This window comes from Lactuca saligna, chromosome 5, assembly GCF_052625555.1.
Source record: "Lactuca saligna cultivar CGN05327 chromosome 5, ASM5262555v1, whole genome shotgun sequence".
In the NCBI taxonomy this organism is placed as follows: Eukaryota; Viridiplantae; Streptophyta; class Magnoliopsida; order Asterales; family Asteraceae; genus Lactuca; species Lactuca saligna.
In genome coordinates, this window is record NC_136421.1 from 105,527,054 (window position 1) to 105,552,229 (window position 25,176).

A 25,176-nucleotide genomic window follows, 5' to 3' on the forward strand; every position below is an offset into this window, starting at 1 on the left:
CCTCTCAATGTTTAACAATTGCAGGTGATGAGTATCCAATAAAGTTTTATACTGCTGAAAGATTTGGAATAGTTAATACTATTTCTCTGTATTTTAATGTTTAAGTATGTATATGAATAATAGATTCCTGGGTAGATATAAAATTTAATAAAACTTAGTCGGTTTGTATCCAATCTTTTGTAATCACTTTATTAATATAAAATATTGTTTTATAAATATGCATGTAGCATGTTTTGAGGAAGTAACTTAAGAATAATGTTGGAATAGTATGAAAGTTTGGGTCTTTCAGAAATATGAAAGTTGGGGTCTTTCACGAACCCCTCTTAGGAATCGAAACATCTTAGGAACCGAACCTTCTAAGAACCGAAACAACCCTTAAGGACCGAACTCACCCTTCGGTTCAGATCAGGCCTCTCGGATCGAAGCTCCGCCTGCTTTCGCCTTCGTTCTGCTTACCCATTCGCCTGCCTTCGCTTTCGGTTCCCTTCTGACGAGTTCTCCTATAAGCGTCTAGTACCAAGCCTCCTCTCGGTTCTTAAGGACCAAACTTCGCATATTTGCCTCCTTTTCCCGGTTTGTGACCCTTTTTGCGTTTTAAGCCCGTTTTCAATGATTTTCGCGTGGAATTTTCACCTAAACTTATATTTTGATATATAAGACCCTATATATTCATATTTTAATCACATTTTGGGGTAAACCTTTATCTAATAACAATATCTTTTGTGCAAGATATTGGTTTTGAGTGTTGACTTTCCCATAAAGTAATGACACAAGCTATCTCGCATACCCAACCTATGACAACCTCCAGTCACTATTCATCTCTATTTAGTCAACTATTTGTCATCTCACACTCTTCTCCAGCAAGTACCTCTGGAAAAATCCTTATCTCTCCTCCCAAAATATTCACTCTTCTCACCAAAATGAAACCCCTTCTCTCTCTCTCTCTCTCTCTCACACACACACACACACACACACACACACACACTCTCTCTCTAAAATCGAGATTTCAAGGCTGTTCTTGGGTATTCTCCTCCAGTTTTGGTAAGTATCTTCATCCTACACTTGAATACTCTACACCCCTTCACTCAAATCATGAATCTCTTACACATATATCGTCATATTTGTGCATAGGATCTTAAAATCTTCAAGCACCTCTCAAGTGTTCTTGACTTCGAAACCTCTCTTCTTCCACATTCATCTCAAAAAAATCACTCAGGGTGAGTTCATACCCCTACATTTTCATGTTTTCTTCAAGTTTTAAGGGGGGAATACAAGTTAAATCACCTTAACATCACTCAAACTCATACTTCAGCTTTTCACAGAAAAGTTGAGTCCTATTCACTGACTATTTTGACCCTCTTAAACTTAATATCTTTCAAAACTGTTTAATATGCAAGTCGTTCAGGTTTATACCTTTCTAATGACTACTTTCACAAATCCATACAATTTCTCTACAATTTATGGTGATTTTTACAAAACTTCCTATCATTTCAGAAACAAATTCGGAGTAGTCTGTGAGTATGAACATTTTCATACAAGCTAGAGACTTCTTAAAAATCATAATAAAAATTATGAATAAACTAGATACATTTTCTGAACTCTCAAAGTTTACGGATTCAGTTTTAGACTCCGTATGATTTTTCTGTGATTTTACTAAAAGAGTGCAAAAAAGTTAAAAGGTAATTAAACAACTTACAATATTAACAACATTTTGTAACATGTCGAGTAAGGTGTATAACAATAAGTTTCTAAATGATGAACGTATTTTGTGTTTGTTTAACATCATAAACATAAATTAGTCATTCATGATAAGGGTTTTCATTCAATTCGAACACGTGCAATAAACTATAATAGGTATGGTTTATGGATTCTACATTTCAAACATACTACATAAAAAGGGGATTTACTTCCACCATAGAAAAGGCTTTACATTCAAACCAGACGCAAACTTGTTAACGTAAGATGTGAGAGAATTCTTCAATTTTACTCATAGTGTACGGGTTAAAAATTCCTGTAAGTTATAACCAGAGTCTCTTGTGGGTAGAGCATGATAACTGTATATAGATTTATATTGGGATTGACAACCCACACCTTGCTGCTAGCTACAGTGGGACATGCAGGTCTACGGGTGACAAATGTCATAACATTTCTAACGTCTGAAAAACATTGTAGAAGGTCATCCGGTTGTAGTATGGTTATAGTGACTCACATAGGGAGTTAAAAACACTTACAATTTATGGAAAATTCTACTTTAAAAATGGATTTTATCTATTAAAAGCTGCATACATCGTTACAATTACGAAATACACTTATACATTCGGTCTTTGGATTTAAGACTACATAACATTTTATAAGGAAAATATCAGATTTTTTTAGTATACGATACATTTACAAACAAAGATTTTCAAACACCACATCCAAAAGCTTATGAACTCACAAACTTAATTGTTGACACTCTGTCAAAACTACTTGTATTCTCAGGAAACCAGTGAAACATGCAACCAATTGCTTGTGAGGATAGGATGCAAAGACGTCAATTAATACATTTTTGACATCATAATGTAATTGATTTTGAAACATGTAATTCATACAATGGTGTAACCTTTTTAATTATATTTATGATGGTTGTGTTTGCCTTGGTCACTATTATACTCGTTGTTATGATACTGTACATGAAGTCCTCCACCCCCGGATGTTTCCGCCATCTGTGGTTTGGGGGTGTGATAGTCTATCAATCACAAATGGTTGCTAAAACTACTAAATACTAGCATTGCTGAATAACCCTTCTGTGGGACCCCATCTGCAGACCTCCCACATAATACCACTTTTCCAAAGGTGTTCCAAACAAGTTTCCCACACTCGGGCTCTAGGAATCATTCTCTTCAGGGTTCGCACCCTAACTCACTTACCAGCCCAAACGTCCACAACTGAACTACAACAGCTGAAACAATCACTGCCCTAAACTGGGTTACAAACTACTCCCAAGACATGTTCTACAATCCCAAAAGCGCAACAGATCGTACCATCAATCCTGGTCGCCTAATACAAGAGATGCAAAGCGAATCGGATCTCACAAGATACTTATATCACATCGACCCACCCGTGCTTACCAACGTCGATATGCTATCGCCAACCGTGATACCTTCCCTGACCAGCCCTTAAAATTCCCTGATAATAAATTCTCCTGAAACATCTAGTAACCTAAACAACTCATGAAGCTCTGCGACATAAAGATAAGACTAAACAGGAAACTAACCCGAATTTACTACTTATCCATACTTAACAATATTCCAAGACATAATAAATATTGATCACAGGCAATTCGACCATAAAATTATTAAAGAATGGGGTTTCCAATTACATACCAGAGACTTCATGCGGATCGAATTTGACCTCTTGAGGAACGATAACCGCAACAATCTGAATTCCTTCCATCCTTAACGCAGGACGGCTGGACCTGAAATGACCTGGCTGGTGACAGTGAAAGCATATCTAATCCTTCTTGCAATCCCATTGCACATGCCCTCTTTCCTGCACTTGTAGCCCATGAATTTGTGACAAGCGAATCTGTAGGTTCCCCCACACTTGCCACACACCTCCTAACCCTCTTGACTTCCAATACCCAGGTCGTTAGCCTCCAACCCTTCGTCATCTGCTGAAAAGTCCCTCCTCCTCTTTCCAAGTTGTGATATCACCACCGGCATTCCCCAAGTAGTTATCCCGGTAGCAACATCTCTCACAAATTTTTAAATTGCTCCTCGATCTTGGCAATCACTCTGGCGGTGACCCGGTCCACAACACCGAACAATTCTTCTTGCAAAATTTGAGAAACCTCCATGAAAATCATCTCCCATATCTGATCGACGGACGATACCATACTGTTTTGGATCCTGCCTTAAATTGATTCGCCATCACCATATTGAACATATACCAGGAAGATATCAGATAATCTGCATAAACGACGGGGAAAATACCCCCGACCAAACCCTAGGGGTTGTGACTTCCTTGATACGCGTATGGGTCCTATGCTTTCAGTAGTATGGGCCCATACTACCTTCCACACCTACCCATAATTGTCTCAAGTATCACCACAACACCCTAAAAATATACATATACATAGCGAGTGCTCAATCCTCACTCCTAGAGGAATGCTAAACATCTCATAATAGGCCTCCCGGCCTCTCACTACCCACCTATCCACCAACTGCCACACGACCCTCCATTGGTGCTAGTTAACTATTTCATGAATACAATCACATACCATACAACTTAAACAATCTTAGACTAAAAGATTTAATCCCACAACGGTTGGACTCAAACAAGAGCTGCGCAGCAGGACCAAATCCCTTACCCTAAGACTATTTAACCCATGTAGCGTGTGACTTGGAGCATTCATCCAATAGTTAATTCACACACGAAAGAGTCATACAACAATTAATGAGGTACTCTACATAAGATAAGGCATCAAAGATCAGGCAATTCTATCATACAGTTCCTGAGGATCCCTATCTTATATATATCATTATGTTCTATCATATCACATAATCAAATAACTACATGGTATTTTGGGGTCTACTTACTGGATCCGACTAATCGTACACTTCGCATCCGCTTTTACTTATTTTGAAAACCATTTAAAAATCATTTTGAAAATATTTCCTTGATTTGAAACTGTATTCACACGAGTGTTCCTCCAATTCACTCAAACAAAGGCTATGATACCAACCTGTAACATCCATAAAATTCGAGCCAAATTTAAAACTTTTAAAATCATTTAAAACCATTATGTAACATCCCAATTTCCGAGACCAAAAATTGCATTTTTAAATTAATATTTTATAAAACATTTTACCAAAACATTGTCAATAAAACAACACATTACAAAATCATAATTTTGTGTCCCAACCCAGGACATCAAAAGTAGTGAAAATCAGAGTACAATCCCAGAAACCCAATGCGGAAACCATATGTGTGTGTGATGCGCTGCTATACCGCCGACTCCTTCCCCTTCAACGAAGAGGTAACTGAAACCAAAACCAAAACTGTAAGCACAAAGCTTAGTGAGTTCCCTCATCATACCACATACAATATAATATTATTGGTATCTTTCAATCGGTAACTACCACCGGTATCTTTCAACCGGTAACTGTCATCGGTATCTTTCAACCGATATTCGTCATCAGTATCTTTCAACTGGTACCTGTCATCAGTATCTTTCAACCGGTAACCGGGGACTATTTCACCCCTACTGCTATCACACAATATCAAGATATAATCATACAGTCAGGCATAACTTGGTATTGACCCACCCTTCGATCCTAACGACCGATGTCAGGGAAAAACTATTCCCTACTACTACCGCTAACATACACATTGCATATCATACAAGCATATCTTATGACCATATCACATAAACACACCAAGATAATTATCACAGACATAATTATCCACCAAATACCCCTAATGGTGGGCCGACATTGTGGCCTTAGACCTACCCCTACTGGAAGGTAACTCACCTCGATGTCGTGCAATGTCTGAAATATCTTCGGCGTACAAGTCGACTACCCTCGACTCCTCAATCCCTACACGACAATACTTCAAAGTTATTCACTTGAGTATGCAACCCTAACCAGGGTCATACCAAAACCTGACTCGCCGAGTTGGTCTACCAACTCGTCGAGTCCATACTCCACTAACCCGATCCAACCCCGACTCCACTCTTCGAGTCTAGCAAGAACTCGAAGGGTTCTCCTTCATTCAAACCATCGGGACCATCTTCATCCGACTCACCGAGTTCTTCCTTGAACTCGGCAAGTTCATCTCCCTCATAAGAATATGTCCAGTCTCTGACTCGCCGAGTTGTATGAAAAACTCGTCGAGTCCATCTTCAAAGATTAGGAGATTGTCTTGAACACGCCGAGTTTGTTCATACACTCGTCGATTACCATGATTCCCAGGTCCCTTTTTGCTTCTAAACATCTACGAGACTTTCCTCCCTAACAACTAGTCCATCCACAGAAAGGATTCGATAGTCAATACACCGCGAACCGCCGAGTCCCAAGAACAACTCGTCGAGTCCATCCTTGACCAACACTATACAGTCGATTTAAATGGGTCTTAACACACCAAAATTAGAGATCTGGCCTGGTAATGTCCATTTTACATGTAAATTCCCAAACTTGGTACACATGTAAGGGGTCTTTGGCCTAAAAAGCCATAAAAGATGGACTCTAAGGTGCATGGGGTGTTCATGGCAGCAAAATGGGTACCTTTGAGCCATAAAACACCCCAATAGGCCTAGATCTAAAGCATACACTGACTTCCAACACTTAATCTCGAATACAACCTCTTCAGGGCTTAGAAAGATGAAGGAAAAGGCCCAAAAATCAAGATCAATAGATGAAGGTTCAGCTTCATACCTCCAATAAGCTGAAAACGAGCTCCAAACTCTGGATCTTCTTGTTTCCCCTTGGTCTCACAAGCTCCTTTCCTCTTCTTAAGCTTCACAACCCACCAAAAAGCACCAAAATGGCCGTAAAACACACAAAAACGGCAAAGGTTTCGATATGATGTCTTCTGGGAGTATAAGGGACGATGGAGGCTAAGATATGCTGTTTAAATAGGGTGCAAACCCTCAATTTAGGGTTTTACCCAAACAACACCTACTCGCCGAGTTAGTCTTCCTACTCGTCGAGTAGTTCACTTAATCTGTCCGCGAATCTCGACTCTACTCGACGAGTTGGGCCTCCAACTCGTCGATTCCAGAGAAAAACATAAGAAATGCTTGAATTAACTGCGTATCAGGAATTGGGTGTTACAAATCTCCCCCACTTATCTTAGACTTCATCCTCGAAGTCTGCTGCTCGATCCTAAAAAAGCTCGGGGTAATGCTCCCTCATCACGTCCTCCGGCTCGCAGGTCCATTCTGAGCCCTTTCGGTTCTGTCACTGCACCCTTACCAGCTCCACTCTCTTGTTCCTCAGACCCTTTGACTTCTTATCAAGGATTGCCACTGGCCGCTCGATGTGGTTCAGGCTGTCATCAACCTGAATATCCTCCAAACGCACCACTGCCGAATCTTCTATCAGGCATTTCCACAACTGGGAGACATGAAAAGTGCTATGAATCTGATTGAGTTCGGCAGGCAGATCGAGCCTATATGCCATATTACCCACCCGGGCCAGAACCCTGAAGGGTCCGATATACCTGGGGCCCAGCTTGCCCCACTTCCTGAGTAGAATAACGCCCTTCCATGGCGACACCTTCTGGAGCACCATATCCCCGACCTGAAATTCTAGGTCTGACTGACGCTTGTCAGCATAACTTTTCTGCCAACTCTGAGCAGTATGAAGCCTGCTCCGAACTTGCTGGATCCTTTTCCTAGTCTTGAGTACCACTTCGGTACTCCCCATGACTCTCTGCCCAAGCTCTCCCCAACATATCGGGGTCCTACACTTCCTCCCATACAAGATCTTGAAAGGAGGACGGTCGATACTCGCATGGTAACTATTATTATATGAGAACTCATCCAACGGAAGGTAAGTATCCCAACTACCTTCGAAGTCTAAAACACACGCCCGCAACATATCCTCCAGAGTCTGGATGGTCCGCTCGCTATGACCATCCGTCTGCTGGTGAAAGGTGGTGCTAAAATGCAGTCGAGTACCCAGCTCGTCATGAAACTTCTTCCAAAACCTGGAAGTGAACCGAACATCCCTATCTGAAATCACTGAAACTGGCACCCCGTGTCATGCCACTACCTCGTAGATATAGATGTTGGCCAACTTTTTGGCGGAAATACTCTACTGAATCGGAATAAAATGGGCACTCTTGGTCAATCGATCAATGATGACCCAAATCGAATCCACTCCTCGCGTAGTCCTGGGAAGCTTCATAAAGAAGTTCATAGTAATATCCTCCTAAGTCCATAGCGGGATATCCAACGGCTGGACCTTGTCGTGAGGTCTCTGGTGCTCAGCCTTGACCTTCCTACACGTCAGGCAACTCTCCACGAAGCAAGCTATATACCTCTTCATACAGGGCCACCAATAATCCGGACGAAGATCCCTGTACATCTTTGTCGCCCCGGGATGGATAGAGAACCTGGATTTGTGCGCCTATGACATCAATACCTAGCGCACACCCCCATGATAAGGGACCCACGCCCTACGGTGAAGAGTCAACAATCCTTGGCTATTATAGTCGAAGGAGGAAACCTGACCCACGATTCGCTCGCTCTTCCGATGTTCCTCCTTCACGGCCTCTTGTTGGGCCTCTCGAATCTGCTCCAACAACGGAGTCAAAATTATCATCCTCAGACATATGTACCTGATCGGCGTTGCCTTGTGGATAAGTGCATCGGCCACGAAATTAGCCTTCCCCGGGTGGTAGAGGATCTCACAATCATAATCCTTCACCACATCAAGCCACCGACGTTGCCTCATATTCAGATTTGGTTGGTCCATGAGATACCTCAGGCTCTTGTGGTCCGTGTAAATGGTACAATGAACCCCATAGAGGTAATAATGCCAAATATTGAGAGGGAAAACAATAGTCCCCAGCTCCAAATCATGCGTCGGATAATTTGCCTCGTGAGGCTTTAGCTGCCTCGAAGCGTATGCAATAACATGTCCCCTCTGCATCAATATCGCGCCCAAACCCGAGATGGACGCATCGCAGTATACAACAAAAGCCTCGATGCCCTCCGACAGGGCTAAGATTGGTGCCTCACACAATCTATGTCTCAATGTCTCAGACGCAATCCGCTGCTCAGGCCCTCAACGAAAGACCACTGCTTTCCTCGTCAACCGGGTCAGGGGTATGTCTCTCTTGGAGAAGTCCTGAATGAATCTCCGATAATAATCTACCAGTCCCAGGAAGCTCCGAATCTTGGATGGAGACCTTAGAACCTCCCATCTCATCACGACCTCCAATTTGGTCGGATCAACCGAAATCCCGTCCTGGTTGACAAGGTTCCCAAGAAACTGCACCTCGCGCTACCAGAACTCACACTTGGAGAACTTAGCATACAAGATCTCCCTCCTCAAACTATCCAACACCTCTTGAAAGTGATCCTCATGCTGCTCTCGCATATTGGAATAAACCAAGATATCATCGATGAAATCTATCACAGACCGATCCAACATTGGACTGCACATGCGGTTCATAAGGTCCATGAATGATACAGGAGCATTGGTAAGCCCGAAAGGCATCACCACGAACTCATAGTGGCCATAAAGCATCAGAAAAGCACTCTTCTACACAACCTCCTCTCTGACCCTCATCTAATAATACCCTGTACGCAAATCAATCTTGGAGAACCAAGATGCTCCCTGCAGCTGGTCAAAGAGGTCATTGATCCTTGGAAGTGGGTAACGGTTCTTCACCGTTACCTTATTCAACTCTCGATAATCTATACACATCTGATGCGACCAATCCTTCTTTTTCACAAACATAATCGGGGCTCCCTAGGGTGGATTAATCGGTCTAATGAATCCCTTGTCTAACAACTCCTGCAACTGTGTAGACAACTCCTGCATCTCTGGAGGAGCCAACCGATACGGTGCCTTGGCTATCGAAGCCGCACCAGGGACTAGCTCAATCCTGAAGTCTACCTACCTCTCCAGAGGTATCCTAGACAACTGCTCAGGGACTACATCCGCAAAATCTCGTACCACTGGCACATCGCCCACCATCGCCTTACCCGCCTCCCGGGTATCCATAACATAGGCGACAAATCATGCGTAATCCTGCTGAAGGTAGCGCCTAGCTCTTGCTGCTGAACATAAGGTTGGTCCTCGCTGTGGCCTTTCGCCCTGAATCACCAGCTCTCCCCCACTTGGGGTCCTGATCCGCACCAACTGTTGTACGCAGTCGATCACTGCCCTATTGGGGCTTAGCCAATCCATACCAATAATAACCTTGTTCCCGCGTAAAGGTATGGGAACCATATCTACTAGGTAACACTCCTCGAACAGCCTCAAAACACAACCTCGGTAGACCTCTAATGCTCGCACTAACCGGTCGTCCAGAATCTCGACCTCTAGAGGGCAATCCAACATGCCCGAAGACTTAGGAAACTTCTTGCTAAACGCAAGAGAGACAAACGATCAGGTAGCACTCGAGTCAAACAATACCAGAACTGGGATACCGTTCACATGGAACGAACCTACGCCGAGCATAGATATATCAAAATCACAACGACATAACATAAAGAGTAAAGATAAGAAGTCATACCCGTCATCACATCGGGTGCAGTGCGTGCCTCCTCGGCTATCAACTGAAATGCTCGGCTTCACACCACCGGAGCCTCTGCCTTGACCTTCCGGCCATCCGCAACTCGTACTATCGCCGGAGTCGGCGCCACCACTAGCACTGCTGTTGTCGTTGCTGTCAATCTAGGGCAGTTGGCCTTTTTATGGCCCCTCTGATTGCAATGAAAGCAAATCAGGTCTGATATCTGAACCATGGGAGCAGGGCCAGTACTATCCCTGCCAAAATGCCCAGTCTTGCCGCACTTATAGCAGCCGGAACCCGACCCAGTGCGACAAACTCCCTCATGTGACCCACCACACTTCCCACAGCGGTCCCGCCCCTGCTGTCCCTTCGACCTCGTGTCGAATCCCTTGGGTTTCTTCCCCGAAACCCCCGCTACTTGCGCAGTCTCTGACTTCCTCTTCCTGAGGTGCTCCAAATCAATTTCCCTCTCCCGCGCCCTGGCAATCATGGACTCTAGGGTCGGGCAGGCCAAATAGCTGACATGCTCCCGAATGTCGGCTCTCAACATATCATGATAGCGGGTCTTCCACATCTCCTCATCCCCCGCATACTAGGATACCAACAACTCCCTCTCCTAGAACTTGGCGGCGATCTCCGCCACTATCTCTGCAGTCTGTCTCATATCCAAAAACTCTCTGGCCAGCTGCTGAAGCTCCACAGTTGGTGCAAACTCAATCCTGAATCGGGTCACAAAATCTGACCAAGACGTAGCCTTGATGGTTGGGGCTCCTAACGAAGCACCAACTAACTCCCACTAATCACTGGATCGATCCCTCAAACAACCTGCAACAAAATGGACCTTCGACCCTTCCGGGCAGAAGCTCGTCAACTGCGCAGACTTGATGTCTACAATCCATCTCCTGGCAGCAATGGGGTCCTTCACCCCATGGAAGTCTGGCGCACCACTCCCCCTGAATTCCTTGAAGGATAGTATGCGCGTACTCGTCTGGCTAGACACCAAATCACTCCTGAATGATTAGAGGTGATCCTCTATTAGCTCGATAATCCCCTCCTTGATCGACCCGAAAATAACCAGGGGCAACTCAAGGATACCTCTCGTGATATCGGATGCGATGAACTCGCGTAACCCATCATCGACCTCCTAGGACCCTGCACCCGAGCTGATCCTGATCCAGATCCTGAATCTCCTTCTCCATGACGTGTGACGACCATACTAAAAATAAACACGTAAACGTCAGGATCATACATACTCCTGAGAGGTCTCACACACTCTCCCGGTTTCCTGGTTCCGTCTCGACCCTCCTTGACTCGAGTATGGATCCTCTGCTTTCAGTAGTATGGGCCCATACTACCTTCCACATTTATCCGTACTTTCCTCAAGGATTGCCTCAACTTCACCAAGTCCCCTTACCAATATCCCTTTCCAACTGATCTCATCCTAGGCTTTCCTAACGCACCCTCCGACCTACTCTCTACCATCAGCTACACTAGGAGTCCTTACTTCCCTTCCCTAACTAGCTTGCGAATACTGTTACAAATCTGCTCACTAGTTAGTTAAAGTTAGCCAAGACCCCTATAACACAAAGCAAGCAGCATTCATGCATTGAGTAACCACATCAAGCATAACCTAATCAGACTATCCTACTGCTGACTAGACAGTCCTAGCATACTGCTCATACAATAAGGCATTCAAGGCATCCTCCTAGATCCTTAGCCCTAATCTAGCATGCAGTTCTTAGAATCATATATCAAGCATAATAGGCATCCTCCTAGATCCTTATCCCTAATCTAGCATGCAGTTCTTAGAATCATAAATCATGTAATGTAACATAACAAGTATGGGTATCTTGGGGAAAACTTACTTGAGCTCGTCCGGTCGCACACATCACACACCTCGTTCTTTCTCAAAACTCTTTAGTTTAGATTTTAGAAAAACCATTTCCTTGTAAAAATCTTTCAAGCCCTCTATTTGTGTTCAAACAACCCCGAGGGTGTGTCAGAATCCCTCAAACCAAGGCTCTGATACCAACTTGTAACATCCCAATTTTCGAGACCAAAAATTTCATTTTTGAGTTAATACTTTATAAAACATTTTACCAAAACATTGTCAACAAAACAACATATTAAAAAAATCATAATGTTGTGACCCAACCCAGGACATCAAAAGTAGTGAAAATCAGAGTACAATCCTAAAAACCCAATGCGGAAACCATATGTGTGTGTGATGCATTGCTATACCGCCGACTCCTTCCCCTTCGACGAAGAGGTAACTGAATCCAAAACCAAAACTGTAAGCACAAAGCTTAGTGAGTTCCCCCATCATACCACATACAATATAATATCATCAGTATCTTTCAACCAGTAACTACCATCGATATCTTTCAACCGATATTTGTCATCGATATCTTTTAACCGGTACCTATCATCAATATCTTTCAACCGGTAACCAGGGACTATTTCACCCCTACTACTATCATACAATATCAAGATATAATCATACAGTCAGGCATATCTGGGTACTGACCTACCCTTCGATCCTAACGAACGATGTCAGGGAAAAACTATTCCCTACTAATACCACTAACATAAACATTGCATATCATACAGGCGTATCTTATGACCATATCACATAAACGATGGGTTTTAAGCATAAGAACAATCCTATGTGCTCATACAAACACTAAGTCTTGGATCTAGTTTTCTCTATTGTACATGCTTTGAATCCAAGACTTACAAATCTAGATCTATCATATATAATTCGCAATTATCATAAGAAAAATAGATCTAAGTGATTTACCTCTTTCAAGTAGCTTGAATCCTTGTAATCTTCTTTATCTTGAGTTTAGAGTCACAATTGTAACTCCTCTAATGGTTCACAAACCCCACAAGCAAGAAGGCAATATGAGAGAGGGTGAGAGATGCTAGAAATCATCCTTAGGGTTCTCTTAGAAGAAGGTGTATATCCGATTTCCATAGCCTGGGGTCTTATTTATACTTGCAGGCTACTAGGGTTTCAGTCTAAACCCTAATGGACAGCTTAGCCACCAAGAAGCCCAAGGAACCTTCTGGAATAAGGCCTTGGACGAAAATATGATGGATCCCCATCATAATTTCGTTCCCCCCTTTAGTCCATTAGGTTTCCTTAACCCAAAACTAAACTATCACACATTTTACAGGTTATACCCCTTTATTTAATTAATCTCTTTTAGTCACCAAATTAATTCCTAATTAATTTATGACCAATATTAATTAAATAAATATGATTTCTCCTTTAATATATTAATCTTATAATATATTAATAAACCATAATATTTTCTCTCTATTTAAATTACCTTGTCAAGTTGCTTTGGAGAAGGCAACCCAAAAGGACCATGCACAACCGGGTCAATGGCTTACCAAATATAGTTATGGGCTTATACACTAATCCAATAGTCTCCCACTTGGATAAGTCTAGTAACTATAATGTAAGTATATTATGATTATCAATTGTAGCTCTCAAAGACGTTGTCGCAATTTGATATTATCGGTAACCTGTCCTTTAGATAAGGGATCGTACAGTCCTCTGTTCTAGATATCGTGTGGACAATCACATGGAACATAGTCATACTTGGTGTCCAACAATTTGTTTTTCTCGATCTCAGATTCATTTGACATAGAACTTAGTTGAACACATCAATTCAGTCTTGATCGGGCCCGACACATAAGTCAAATCAAATCATCGAGGGGCCCTGATATCGCTTTTACCCTCTTAGGATAAAAGGAATAGATAAACTTCGACTTATATGCATTTACTATTAACTAATCAAATCATACACAACAATGCGTTTTATAACATCAAGTTACTGATGCGTTTTCTCATTATCAATGCACAACCAATCAGCAAACAATAACCCATATATCTAGGTTTTAAGACCATATGATATTATCGTCTTGTGATCACTCGTGATAAATTCCATGAAGTGATTCCAGCAAGCATGGGTTTATTCCAATTCTCAAAACTTGTTCATAAGCACTCATGAACGTTGTAGCAAACCTTTGCTATGTCTAATACCTTTTAGACAATCAACACACCTATTCATGACAGTCTTCATTCATATCTACTTCCAACATATGAACGGCTATGGACCATTCGAATAATTCGATTATTCTTAATAACTCAATTATTCAGGAAGTCAAAACATGCAAAGTGAAACAATAGTTAAACAATTAACATAAGACAGTAGCTTTACTTATAAATTTTATTTAATCATCAAATGTCAATTACATTTATCTATTACATGTTTCCAAACTATCTAATCTAAACTAATATCGTCCTTCAGCCCAATGGTCTTAGCGTGCTGCAAGTGCTTAACCCTACTCAGTCCCTTCATAAGCGGATCTTCTGGGTTATCCTCCGACGATACCCTCATTACTATGAGGTGTCCTTCTTTTACCCGATGTCGAATATAGTGATATTTTATGTCGATATCTCGAGATCTACCATGATCCCTTGGTTCCTTGGTCAAGGAAACCGCTCCTTCATTATCACAGAAAATTTCCATAGGGTCCTTTATGGCAGGTACAACTCCAAGGTCTCCAATGAAGTTCTTCAACCATATTGCCTTCTTTGACGCTTCGCTCGCTGCAATGTATTCTGATTTGCACGTTGAATCAGCTACGGTTTCTTGCTTGGAACTTTTTCAAGTCACCGCTCCTCCATTAAGGGTAAAGACCCAGCTCGACTACGAACGGTAGTTGTCCCTTTCGGTCTGAAAGCTGGTGTCACTATACCCTCGCACCTTTAATTCATCACTCCCACCAAGGACTAGAAACCATTCCTTGGTCCTCCGAAGGTACTTAAGAATGTTCTTGACTGCGGTCCAATGTGCTCTACCAGGGTTCCCTTGATATCTACTGACCATGCTCAAAGAAAAGGCCACATCAGGGTGAGTACAAGTCATACCATACATAATTGAGCCGACTGCGGAAGCGTATGGTACTCGGCTCATTTATGCTATCTCGACTTCGGTACTCGAGCATCGAGTCTTACTCAACTTGGCATTGCTTTGGATTGGTAACTCTCCCTTCTTTGAGTTTTCCATACTAAAACGTTTTAGTACTTTATCCAAGTAAGTATTCTGACTAAGTCCTATTAGTCTCTTACTTCGGTCTCTCACTATCCTTATTCCCAGAATATATGAAGCCTCTCCGAGGTCCTTCATAGCGAAGCACTTCCCGAGACAGGACTTAACTTCCTGCAGTGTCGGGATGTCGTTTCCTATGAGCAGTATATCATCGACATACAATACGAGGAAGCTAACTATACTCCCACTGGCTTTGACATAAACACATGATTCATCTTCGCTTCGTACAAACCCAAACATGTTGACTTTCTCATCGAAGCAAAGATTCAATCTGCGAGACACTTTCTTAAGTCTATAAATGGACTTCTTAAGGTTGCACATCCTATTGGGATGCTTTGCATTGACAAAACCCTCTGGCTGAGCCATGTAAACATCCTCAGCCAACTTCCCGTTAAGGAAAGCAGTTTTGACATCCATTTTCCGTATTTCATAATCATGAAATGTAGCAATGGCCAACATCACCCTAATAGATTTTATTTTGGAAACTGGTGAGAAGGTCTCATCATAGTCAACTCCGGGAATTTGAGTAAAGCCCTTCACAACCAGGTGCACCTTATATGTGTGAACCTTCCCATCCGTGTCGTTCTTCTTCTTGAAGATCCACTTGCACCCAACTGTCTTACGTTCGGGCACATGGTCAACCAAATTCCAAACTTGGTTGTCGTACATGGACTGAATCTCGCTGTCCATTGCCTCTTTCCATTTTGCAGACTCTGGGCCTGCCATGGCTTCCTTATAGATGTTAGGTTCATCTAAATTTATTAGTGTACTATGACTAATATACGTGTCCCCATCTGTAGTAATATGAAAACCATATAACTGCGGTTAAACTCTAACTCTTTTAGAACGTCTAAGAGGTAAGGATTCATCAATCGGTTCAACCAGAGTTTCCTCCTCAGGTTGAGCGTCAGCATTAGAGGTTCCTTCATCACTCGACTCTTGAATCTCTTCAAGATCGATTTGCCTCCCACTGTACCCTTGGATTATGGGTTCTCTCTCTCGGAAAACCCCTCTACTTGCAACGAATATAACATTGTCACTCGGTCTATAGAAGAGATATCCACAGGATTTCTGTGGGTAGCCGATGAAAATACACCACTCACTATGAGGTTCAAGCTTGTCGTGAGTCTCTCGTCTTACAAAAGCCTCGCAACCCTAAACCTTGATATGTGCCAACGAGGGAGCTTTCCCTGTCCACATCTTGTGATGTGTTTTGGCAACCTTCTTTTTAGGGACTAAGTTAAGGATATGGACGGCAGTCTCTAAGGCATACCCCTAGAATGAGATATGGAACGAACCATGTCCAACAAGGTTCGATTCCGCCTCTCAGCCACACCGTTCAATTGCGGTGTCCTAGGTGGCGTCAATTGCGAAACTATTCCGCATTCCTTGAGGTAGTCATGGAATTCAAGACTTAGGTACTCTCCTCCTCGATCGGATGGAAGCATCTTGATTTTCCTGCCTAATTGATTCTCCACTTCTTGTTTAAACTCTTTGAATTTTTTCAAAGGTTTCTGACTTGTGCTTGATTAAGTAGATATACCCATATCTACTATAATCATCGGTGAAAGTCACATAGAAGCGGTTCGCATCCCTTGTGGTGGATCTAAAGGACCCACACACATCGGTGTGTATGAGATCCAATAGACCCTCTCCCCTAGCACAAGTACCAGTGAAGGGTGACTTAGTTATCTTTCCAAGTAAACAGGACTCGCACACATCATCATCCCTAAGGTCGACTGACTCCAACACTCCATTCTTTTGGAGTTAGGCTATGCGTTTCTTGTTGACATGTCCAAGACGACAATGCCACAAGCATGCTTTATCCATACTATTGGAAGAATCCACACACAATACATCATTTCCTAGGTTATCTACAACCATAACAGTTTCATAAATTCCATTTACGAGGCAATGCTTCAAAATATAAGACACCATTTAGATAAGCATAAATTGAACCTATCTCATTATCAAACAACTATCTAAATCCTTGTCTAAACAAACCATGAAATGAAATGATGTTTCTTTCCATATCTGGTGAATAGCAACAAATATTTAAATCTAAACCTAATCCATTATTAAGCGCTAAAGAATACACTCCAATCTTGGTGACAGGAGATGATCTTTTGTTCCCCATGATTATATTTATTCTTCCACGCTCCATATCCATATCTCTTATTAGTCCCTACAAATCAGAACATATGCAAAAACCACATCATGTATCAAGAACCCAAGAAATAGCATGTGATAAATCATTAGATTTAATTGTGTAAATACCTACGAAAGACGGCTTGATCTTCCCATCCTTGATAGCTTGCAGATATTCCAGGGAACTTCTTTTCCAATGCCCTATTTTGTGGCAGTGGTGGCACTCTGCCTCCTTTAGGTTAGAGTTGGGCTTAGCAGATCCAACCTTGGTTCCACTAGAAGAGGTACCATCTTGGGATTTACCCTTGTGGTTTCTCTTGGAGGGAGCCTTCCTCTTCTTGCCCCTCCCTTGCCCTATGGCCAAAACAGGAGCAGCGGTTGGAGTGGGAGTTGATGCAACAGACCTGTCTTTGAGATTGCTCTCAATAGTTCTCAACAATCCTTGGAGCTTGCTCAAGGTGACCTCTTCTTTATTCATGTGATAAGTCATGTGGAAATGGTTGTAGCAGGGAGGCAAAGAGTGAAGGATAATGTCGATTGCCATGTCATCATCAAAGTTAACATTCAACTTCATCAGACGATCAACATATCTCTGAATCTTTTGCACATAAGCAGTAAGGGACTCTCCACTACCCATTTTTGCAGTGATCATCGAAGTGATGATCTCATACCTCTCTTGCCTCACACTTTGATGATAACGGTCCACCAAGTCTCGATGCATCTCATAGGGATAGTAGTCCTCATAGGACTTTTGAAGTTCAGTAGTCATGGTCACTAGCATGATGCAATGGACTTTCGTAGCATCGCGCTCCTGGTCCTCAAAGGTAGCGATCTCTTCAGGAGTAGCAGTGTTGATGTTCACCTCCTTTAGCTCCTTACCGAGGACATACTCCTTGTCCTCGTAACGACTGACCATTCGGATGTTGTGGATCCAATCATTGAAATTAGACCCGGCGGATATCACTCTCCCACACAAATTCATGAGTGAGAACGAGCCGGAGGAGTTCGAGCTGGAAGCATTGTTGTTGCTTCAGTTCAACATATGAAAAAGAAAAAAGTTTGATTAGAAATGAATCCCTAATTAAACACCCAAAAAGAGAAATTAGGGTTAGGATCCAACAACATTATTTACATATTACAAAAGGGATGTCGTAATCTAACATGCAAATAATTTTAAGGTAAGTGAATGACGATTCACTAATTCTTCACCATGAAAAACATAAAAGAGATTAAGTTTTAAATGTATTGAAAAACTCCTATATTCCTTTGATATTCATTGAACTTTTCAATGGCATGTTTAAATCTCGATATGCCCCTCTAGTTTGTGACTGGGATGCTGAGGATCACAAAGCGGGTGTGAATAAGCATGTAAATATACATGGTGCCCTCATTGTTACAGTCACCTATTCGATGTGCCGGTTAACCACACACGCTCCATCGAACTATGATAAAGAATGAGTCACCTTTACCACCTTTGATTAGAACCAATTAGTGTGCCGGTTAACCACACACGTTCCGCTAACTTCTTTGCAAGGGTACAAAGTGTAATTTCATGGGATTGCATCAATTCACTTTGCCTAAAGTAACTAAGATTGGGAATTTTGTAAAATATTGTAGTTACTTTATCTAGATTCATTATACTTATTAATGAGGAGAGGATTGCCTTATCCTACCCGTTCGGCTAACGACCCTTTACCAGTCAAGCAAGCGGTGGGTGTGAGTGTACACCTATTAAGCGTCATTTTATAGGCAACAACCTTATACCCACCTTATAGACCGACTTCGTGAATGAGGCCTATTAACGGTAAGACTAGCATTTAAATTATACATATATATATATATATATATATATATATATATATATATATATATATATATATATATAAAATAAGCTTGTAATAATATAATAGTATAGGGTTGAAGTTTAAACTTGTAAAATTCTTGGGTTTGAAATTTAAATTATTCAAAATTAAACTTTTAATCACAAAATTTAAATTTAAAAACTTGAGGGCAAGTTTTGAACTTTTCAAAACATAAGGGATCAAATAACAAATAATTTAAATTAAACAATTAATTTCATAATTATCTATATTTGGCCTAGTCAATATTTCTAGCAAGATAATTCAACAATTAATTCAAATAATCAAGTATTATCAAATAAGGAAATTATTATTTAAAATATTGGTAATTATCTTTTGTTTTGATGAGCATATTGATAAAAAGGCAATAAAATTCGGACTTTATTAGACTAAAACAATTTAGTTAAGAATCCCTAAGCAAAACAACAAGAAATCCCGAAAATCTCTCCGTCTGACGTCGAAACTCATCGAGTCCACTTTGGAACTCGTCGAGTTCCTCATGGAAACTCGTATAGTTCGTCAAACAGTAAGCACATAAATCGATTTTCAACAAGCAAACAGTTAAAGCATCACATACAATTGAAACCAATAGTGGCTCTGATACCACTGATGGGTTTTAAGCAGTGTTGTAAAAGGCGCGGCGTGTGGCAAGGCGTGATATGGCGCGCCATGGCGCGTTATGTCGTGTTATGGTGCGTGTTTTTTCATTTGAGACATAGTTTTTTTGCTATTTGTTATGTCTTTTCTAATCGAAGATACAAGTGTTTTGGTTTTTGTTAACTTTTTGTTATTAGTTATTGAACTAATATTGCTAAAAGTAGTTATATTTAATATAAATTTATATTTATATGGTAATATAATTTTAAATTAATACAAAATTCCCGCCTTACATCACACCTTGAAAAAACGCCATGGCTCGCCATGGCTCGTTAAGCTTGAGGCTTGGCCTTGCCGCCACGCCACGCCTCACGCCATTTAGAACCTTGGTTTTAAGCATAAGAACAATCCTATGTGCTCATACTAACCCTAATGCTTAGATCTAGGTTTCTCTATTGTACATGCTTTGAATCCAAGACTTAGAAATCTATATCTATCATATATAATTCGAAATTATCATAAGGAAAACATATCTAAGTGATTTACCTCTTTTAAGTAGCTTGAATCCTTGTAATCTTCTTGATCTTGAGCTTAGAGTCACAATTGTAACTCCTCTAATGCTTCGCAAACCCCACAAGTAAGAAGGCAATATGAGAGTGGGTGAGAGAGCTAGAAATCGGCCCTAGGGTTCTCTTAAAAGAACGTGTATATCCGACTTCCATAGCTTGGGGTCTTATTTATACTTGCAGGCTACTAGGGTTTCAGTTTAAACCCTAATGAACAACTTAGCCACCAAGCAACCCAAGGAACCTTCTGGAATAAGGCCTTGGACGAAAATATGATGGATCCCCATCATAATTTCGTTCCCCCCTTTAGTCCATTAGGTTTCCTTAACCCAAAACTCAACTATCACACATTTGACAGTTTATACCCCTTTATTTAATTAATCTCTTTTAGTCACCAAATTAATTCCTAATTAATTTATGACCAATATTAATTAAATCAATATGATTTTTCCTTTAATATATTAATCTTATAATATATTAATAAACCATAATTTTCTCTCTCTCTCTCTCTCTCTCTCTCTCTCTTTAAATTACCTTGTCAAGTTGCTTTGGAGAAGGCAACCCAAAAGGACCATGCACAATCGGGTCAATGGCTTACCAAATATAGTTACGGGGTTAGACACTAATCCAACAATAAACACACCAAGATAATTATCACAGAGACAATTATCCACCAAATACCCCTGATGGTGGGCGGACATTGTGGCCTTAGACCCACCCCTATTGGAAGGTAACTCACCTTGATGTCGTGCAGTGTCTAAACTATCTTCGGTGTACAAGTCGATTACCCTCGACTCCTTGATCCCTACACGACAATACTTCAAACTTTTTCATTTGAGTATGCAACCCTAATCGGGATCATACCAAAACCTGACTCGCCGAGTTGGTCTACCAACTCGTTGAGTCCATACTCCACTAACTCGATCCAACCCCGACTCCACTCGTCGAGTCTAACAAGAACTTGACGAGTGCTCCTTCATTCAAACAATCGGGAAAATCTTCATCCGACTCGCCGATTTCTTCCTTGAACTCGGCAACTTCATCTCCCTCATGAGAATGTGTCCGGTCTCCGACTCGCCGAGTTGTATGAACAACTCATCGAGTCCATCTTCTAATATTGGGATATTGCCTTGGACTCGCCGAGTCTGTTCATCAACTCGTCGAGTCCCATGATTCCCAGGTCCCTTTTTGCATCCAAACATCTACGGGACTTTCCTCCCTAACAACTAGTGCATCCATAGAAAGGATTCGGTAGTCAATACACCGCGACTCACCGAGTCCCAAGAACAACTCGTCAAGTCCATCCTTGACCAACACTATATAGTCGATTTAAATGGGTCTTAACACACCAAAACCAAAGATTTGGCCTCCTAATTTCCATTTTACACGTAAAGTTCCAAACTTGGTACACATGCAAGGGATCTTTGCCCCAAAAAGGCATAAATATTGCTTCCAAGGTGCATGCGGTGTTCATGGCAGTATAATCGGAACCTAGGTCTTAGAAAGATGAAGGAAAAGGACCAAAAATCAAGATCTATAGACAAAGGTTCAGCTTCATACCTCCAATAAGCTGAAAATGAGCTCTAAACTCTGGATGTTCTTGTTTCCCCTTGGTCTCACAATCTCCTTTCCTCTTCTCAAGTTTCACAACCCACCAAAAAAGCACTAAAATGGCCTTAGAACACACAAAAACAACTAGGGTTTCGATATGATGTCTTATGGGAGTATAAGGGATGACGGAGGCTAAGATATGGTGTTTAAATAGGGTGCAAACCCTCAATTTAGGGTTTTACCCAAACAACACCTACTCGCCGAGTCAGTCTTCCGACTCGTCAAGTAGGTCCCTTAAACTATCCGTGAATCTCTACTCTACTCGATGAGTTGGGCCTCTAACTCGTCGAGTCCCATAGAAAAACATAAAAAATGCTTGAATTAACTGCGTACCAGGAATCGGGTGTTACACATTTAGTCATTACAATTTGTTTTCAAAATAGTTTAAACATCAGAGTTCCCTAAAATCATAATCATCAATCGAGGAAGTGTACGGTCATGCATTCGCCTTTTGCGGCCATTTGTTTAACCTGAAACAATAAACTGAAACTGTAAACCTGAACGCTTAGTGAGTTTCCCCCAAAATACCAACCTCATATAACCATAATCATATCTTATCAACAAATACAAAACAACATGCATAATGAGCATTCAGCTTGACTGTACCTCCTCACATGGCCTACAGCCTATCTGGACCACTCCCGAATCTTCAGCATGATTGGACTGCCCTCTCGGGGGATGCAACCTATCTAGACCGCTCGCCAAGCCTTCAGGTTGATTAGGTTCCTAGGTCCGCAGTCTATCCAGTCCTCCCTAGGTATGTTGGCCTACAACACGAAGCAGGACTCGCCTCAACCCAACCCCATACTAATCAAACAATCATGTGCACATCAATATCATACGCTAGCATGTATATAACAGGTAATCATACCGATCTAACAGATCACTAACACAACAACCATCTATAACCAGGATACTGACCTAACCAGTTGTCACACCCCGAAACCCAAGGCGGAAATGATTCTGGGGCGGACTCCACATTAAGTATCAAATCCAATGTACATAGTAAGCAAAGTAAACAACCATTACATTACATATTAGAATTTACATCAGTTCAAAAGTAAAGTGTTACAAGTGTTATACATATGTATCATATGAACAACAGTAAAGACCTGTCTTCTACGTACTCCGTCTTCGCCAAAAGGATCGTTGGGTACCTGTATAATGCGGACCTGAGAATACAAGCAGTTTGAAAATCAGCATAAAGCTGGTGAGTTCATAAGATGTTTGTTTTCTGAAAATGTATAAGTTTCCTTTGGTTTTCCAAAAAAGTTACGAACCCAAGAAAAGCCCATATTTTCTTAAGAGTAATGTTTAGTTAATTGTTTTGTTACACGATTTTGGTTATGTACAATTGTTATCCCACGAAATCCTATATTTTCCTGAAAGTAAAGTTTTAGTTAAGAACCACATTGTATAGTTTTGTACATAAAACTATTTACTCAAAATCATGGGATTACTATCCCGTACTAGATATAAGATAGCCTTGATACATGAAAACTATAGATAGATATAGATTGAAAACCATGGGACTATCATCACGTACTAGATATAGATTCAAAACTATGGGATTATTATCCCGTACTAGATATGGATTGAAAACCATCGAATTATCATCCCGTACTAGATATAGATTGAAAGCCATGGGATTATCATGCCGTACTAGATATAAATTGAAAACCATGGGATTACCATCCCGTAGTAGATATAATTGAAAACCATGGGATTACTATCCCATCCTAGATATAGTTGAAAACCATGGGAATACCATCCCGTACTAGATATAAGATACAAAACAATGGGATTATCATCCCGTACTAGATATAGTTGAAAACCATGGGATTACTATCTCGTACTAGATATAAGATACAAAACCATGGGATTACCATCCCGTACTAGATATAAGAACTATAGATAGAAAGTAGATATAAAATTTAATCCGTGAATAAACATATATTAATATGTATTGTGAGTCGGGTAACCATGCTAATGCGACACCGAGACCTCCTTGACATTTGTCAGACGTCGGACGATTTCCAGAATTTGTCAACCCAGGCGTGCCCGCCTAACTGTAGCTAGCAGTTTAGGTGTGGGATTGTCAGTACTGAATAGATCTATCCACAAATTCCACGCTCTCCCTCAAGGAGACTCTGGTTACACTTCTGTGGGATTCTCAGACGTTATCAGACATACAAATCGTATTGAAACATAATACAATAGAATAGTTAAATACAATAAAATTATCTGGCAATATATTCTAAATTATATAGAGATAAACTGAATCAGACGTAGTTTAGCTATTAAGTTTACGTAAATCTATGTTCGTAAAACAAGAACTAAAGATCCCAAATTATTCCCATAATAATTTAATTGATTTGATTGTTTCCTTTACTGAAATCCACATAGTTATAGTTGAGAAAGCATCCCTTATGCTCAACATAATACATAAGGGGTAAAGATATCTAAAGGTTAGCCATATATTTATAGAAATACATCAGTTTTATGTTTTGAAAACATTTGTAGTTTTTGCTTGTATTCCCCCCCGTGAAAACATTGAAAAACACGAAAAAAGGCGTAGGGGTATGAACTCACCAATCGCGGAATGTGTCGGTTTGGATGCTAAACGTCAGTTCAAGGCTTGAAAAAGCGCATGGTTCCTATGTAATGTGAAATGATACATAATTGTATCTAATTAGACTTTAAATCGCTAATTAGATATGATTATGCACTCCAAGATGCGAAAACACTTCAAATTAAGTGTTTGGAATGACCCGGGTGACATCTAAGAATGTATATGGCTTGGATAATGTGTTTACTCTTCAAGAGTAAACTACTTATGGAGTTTTTGGCCCTAATACCAACTTCACATGAGTTCACGCCCGTGAACTCATGGATGAGGGGTTTTATGGTGCTAAATGGTCAAATATCACTTGGGGAAATTAGCTAGGATCAAATTGAAGGTATAGGAATGTTTTTAACCCACATATGGACCATTTAATGGAGTTTACAGCAGTAAACTAGGATTTTACGACC

General features: G+C 41.0%; 1 protein-coding gene across 1 annotated transcript; it reads right to left on the reverse strand.

The window, feature by feature from the left end:
* Window positions 1-17,540: 17,540 nt before the first annotated feature.
* On the reverse strand, window positions 17,541-18,492 carry LOC145045569 (uncharacterized). Its single transcript, XM_078993889.1, has 2 exons — window positions 17,915-18,492; window positions 17,541-17,547 (listed from the first exon to the last, which is right to left on the reverse strand). Exons 1-2 carry the CDS (start codon window positions 18,490-18,492, stop codon window positions 17,541-17,543), a joined length of 585 nt encoding a protein of 194 aa, XP_078850015.1.
* Window positions 18,493-25,176: the final 6,684 nt, after the last annotated feature.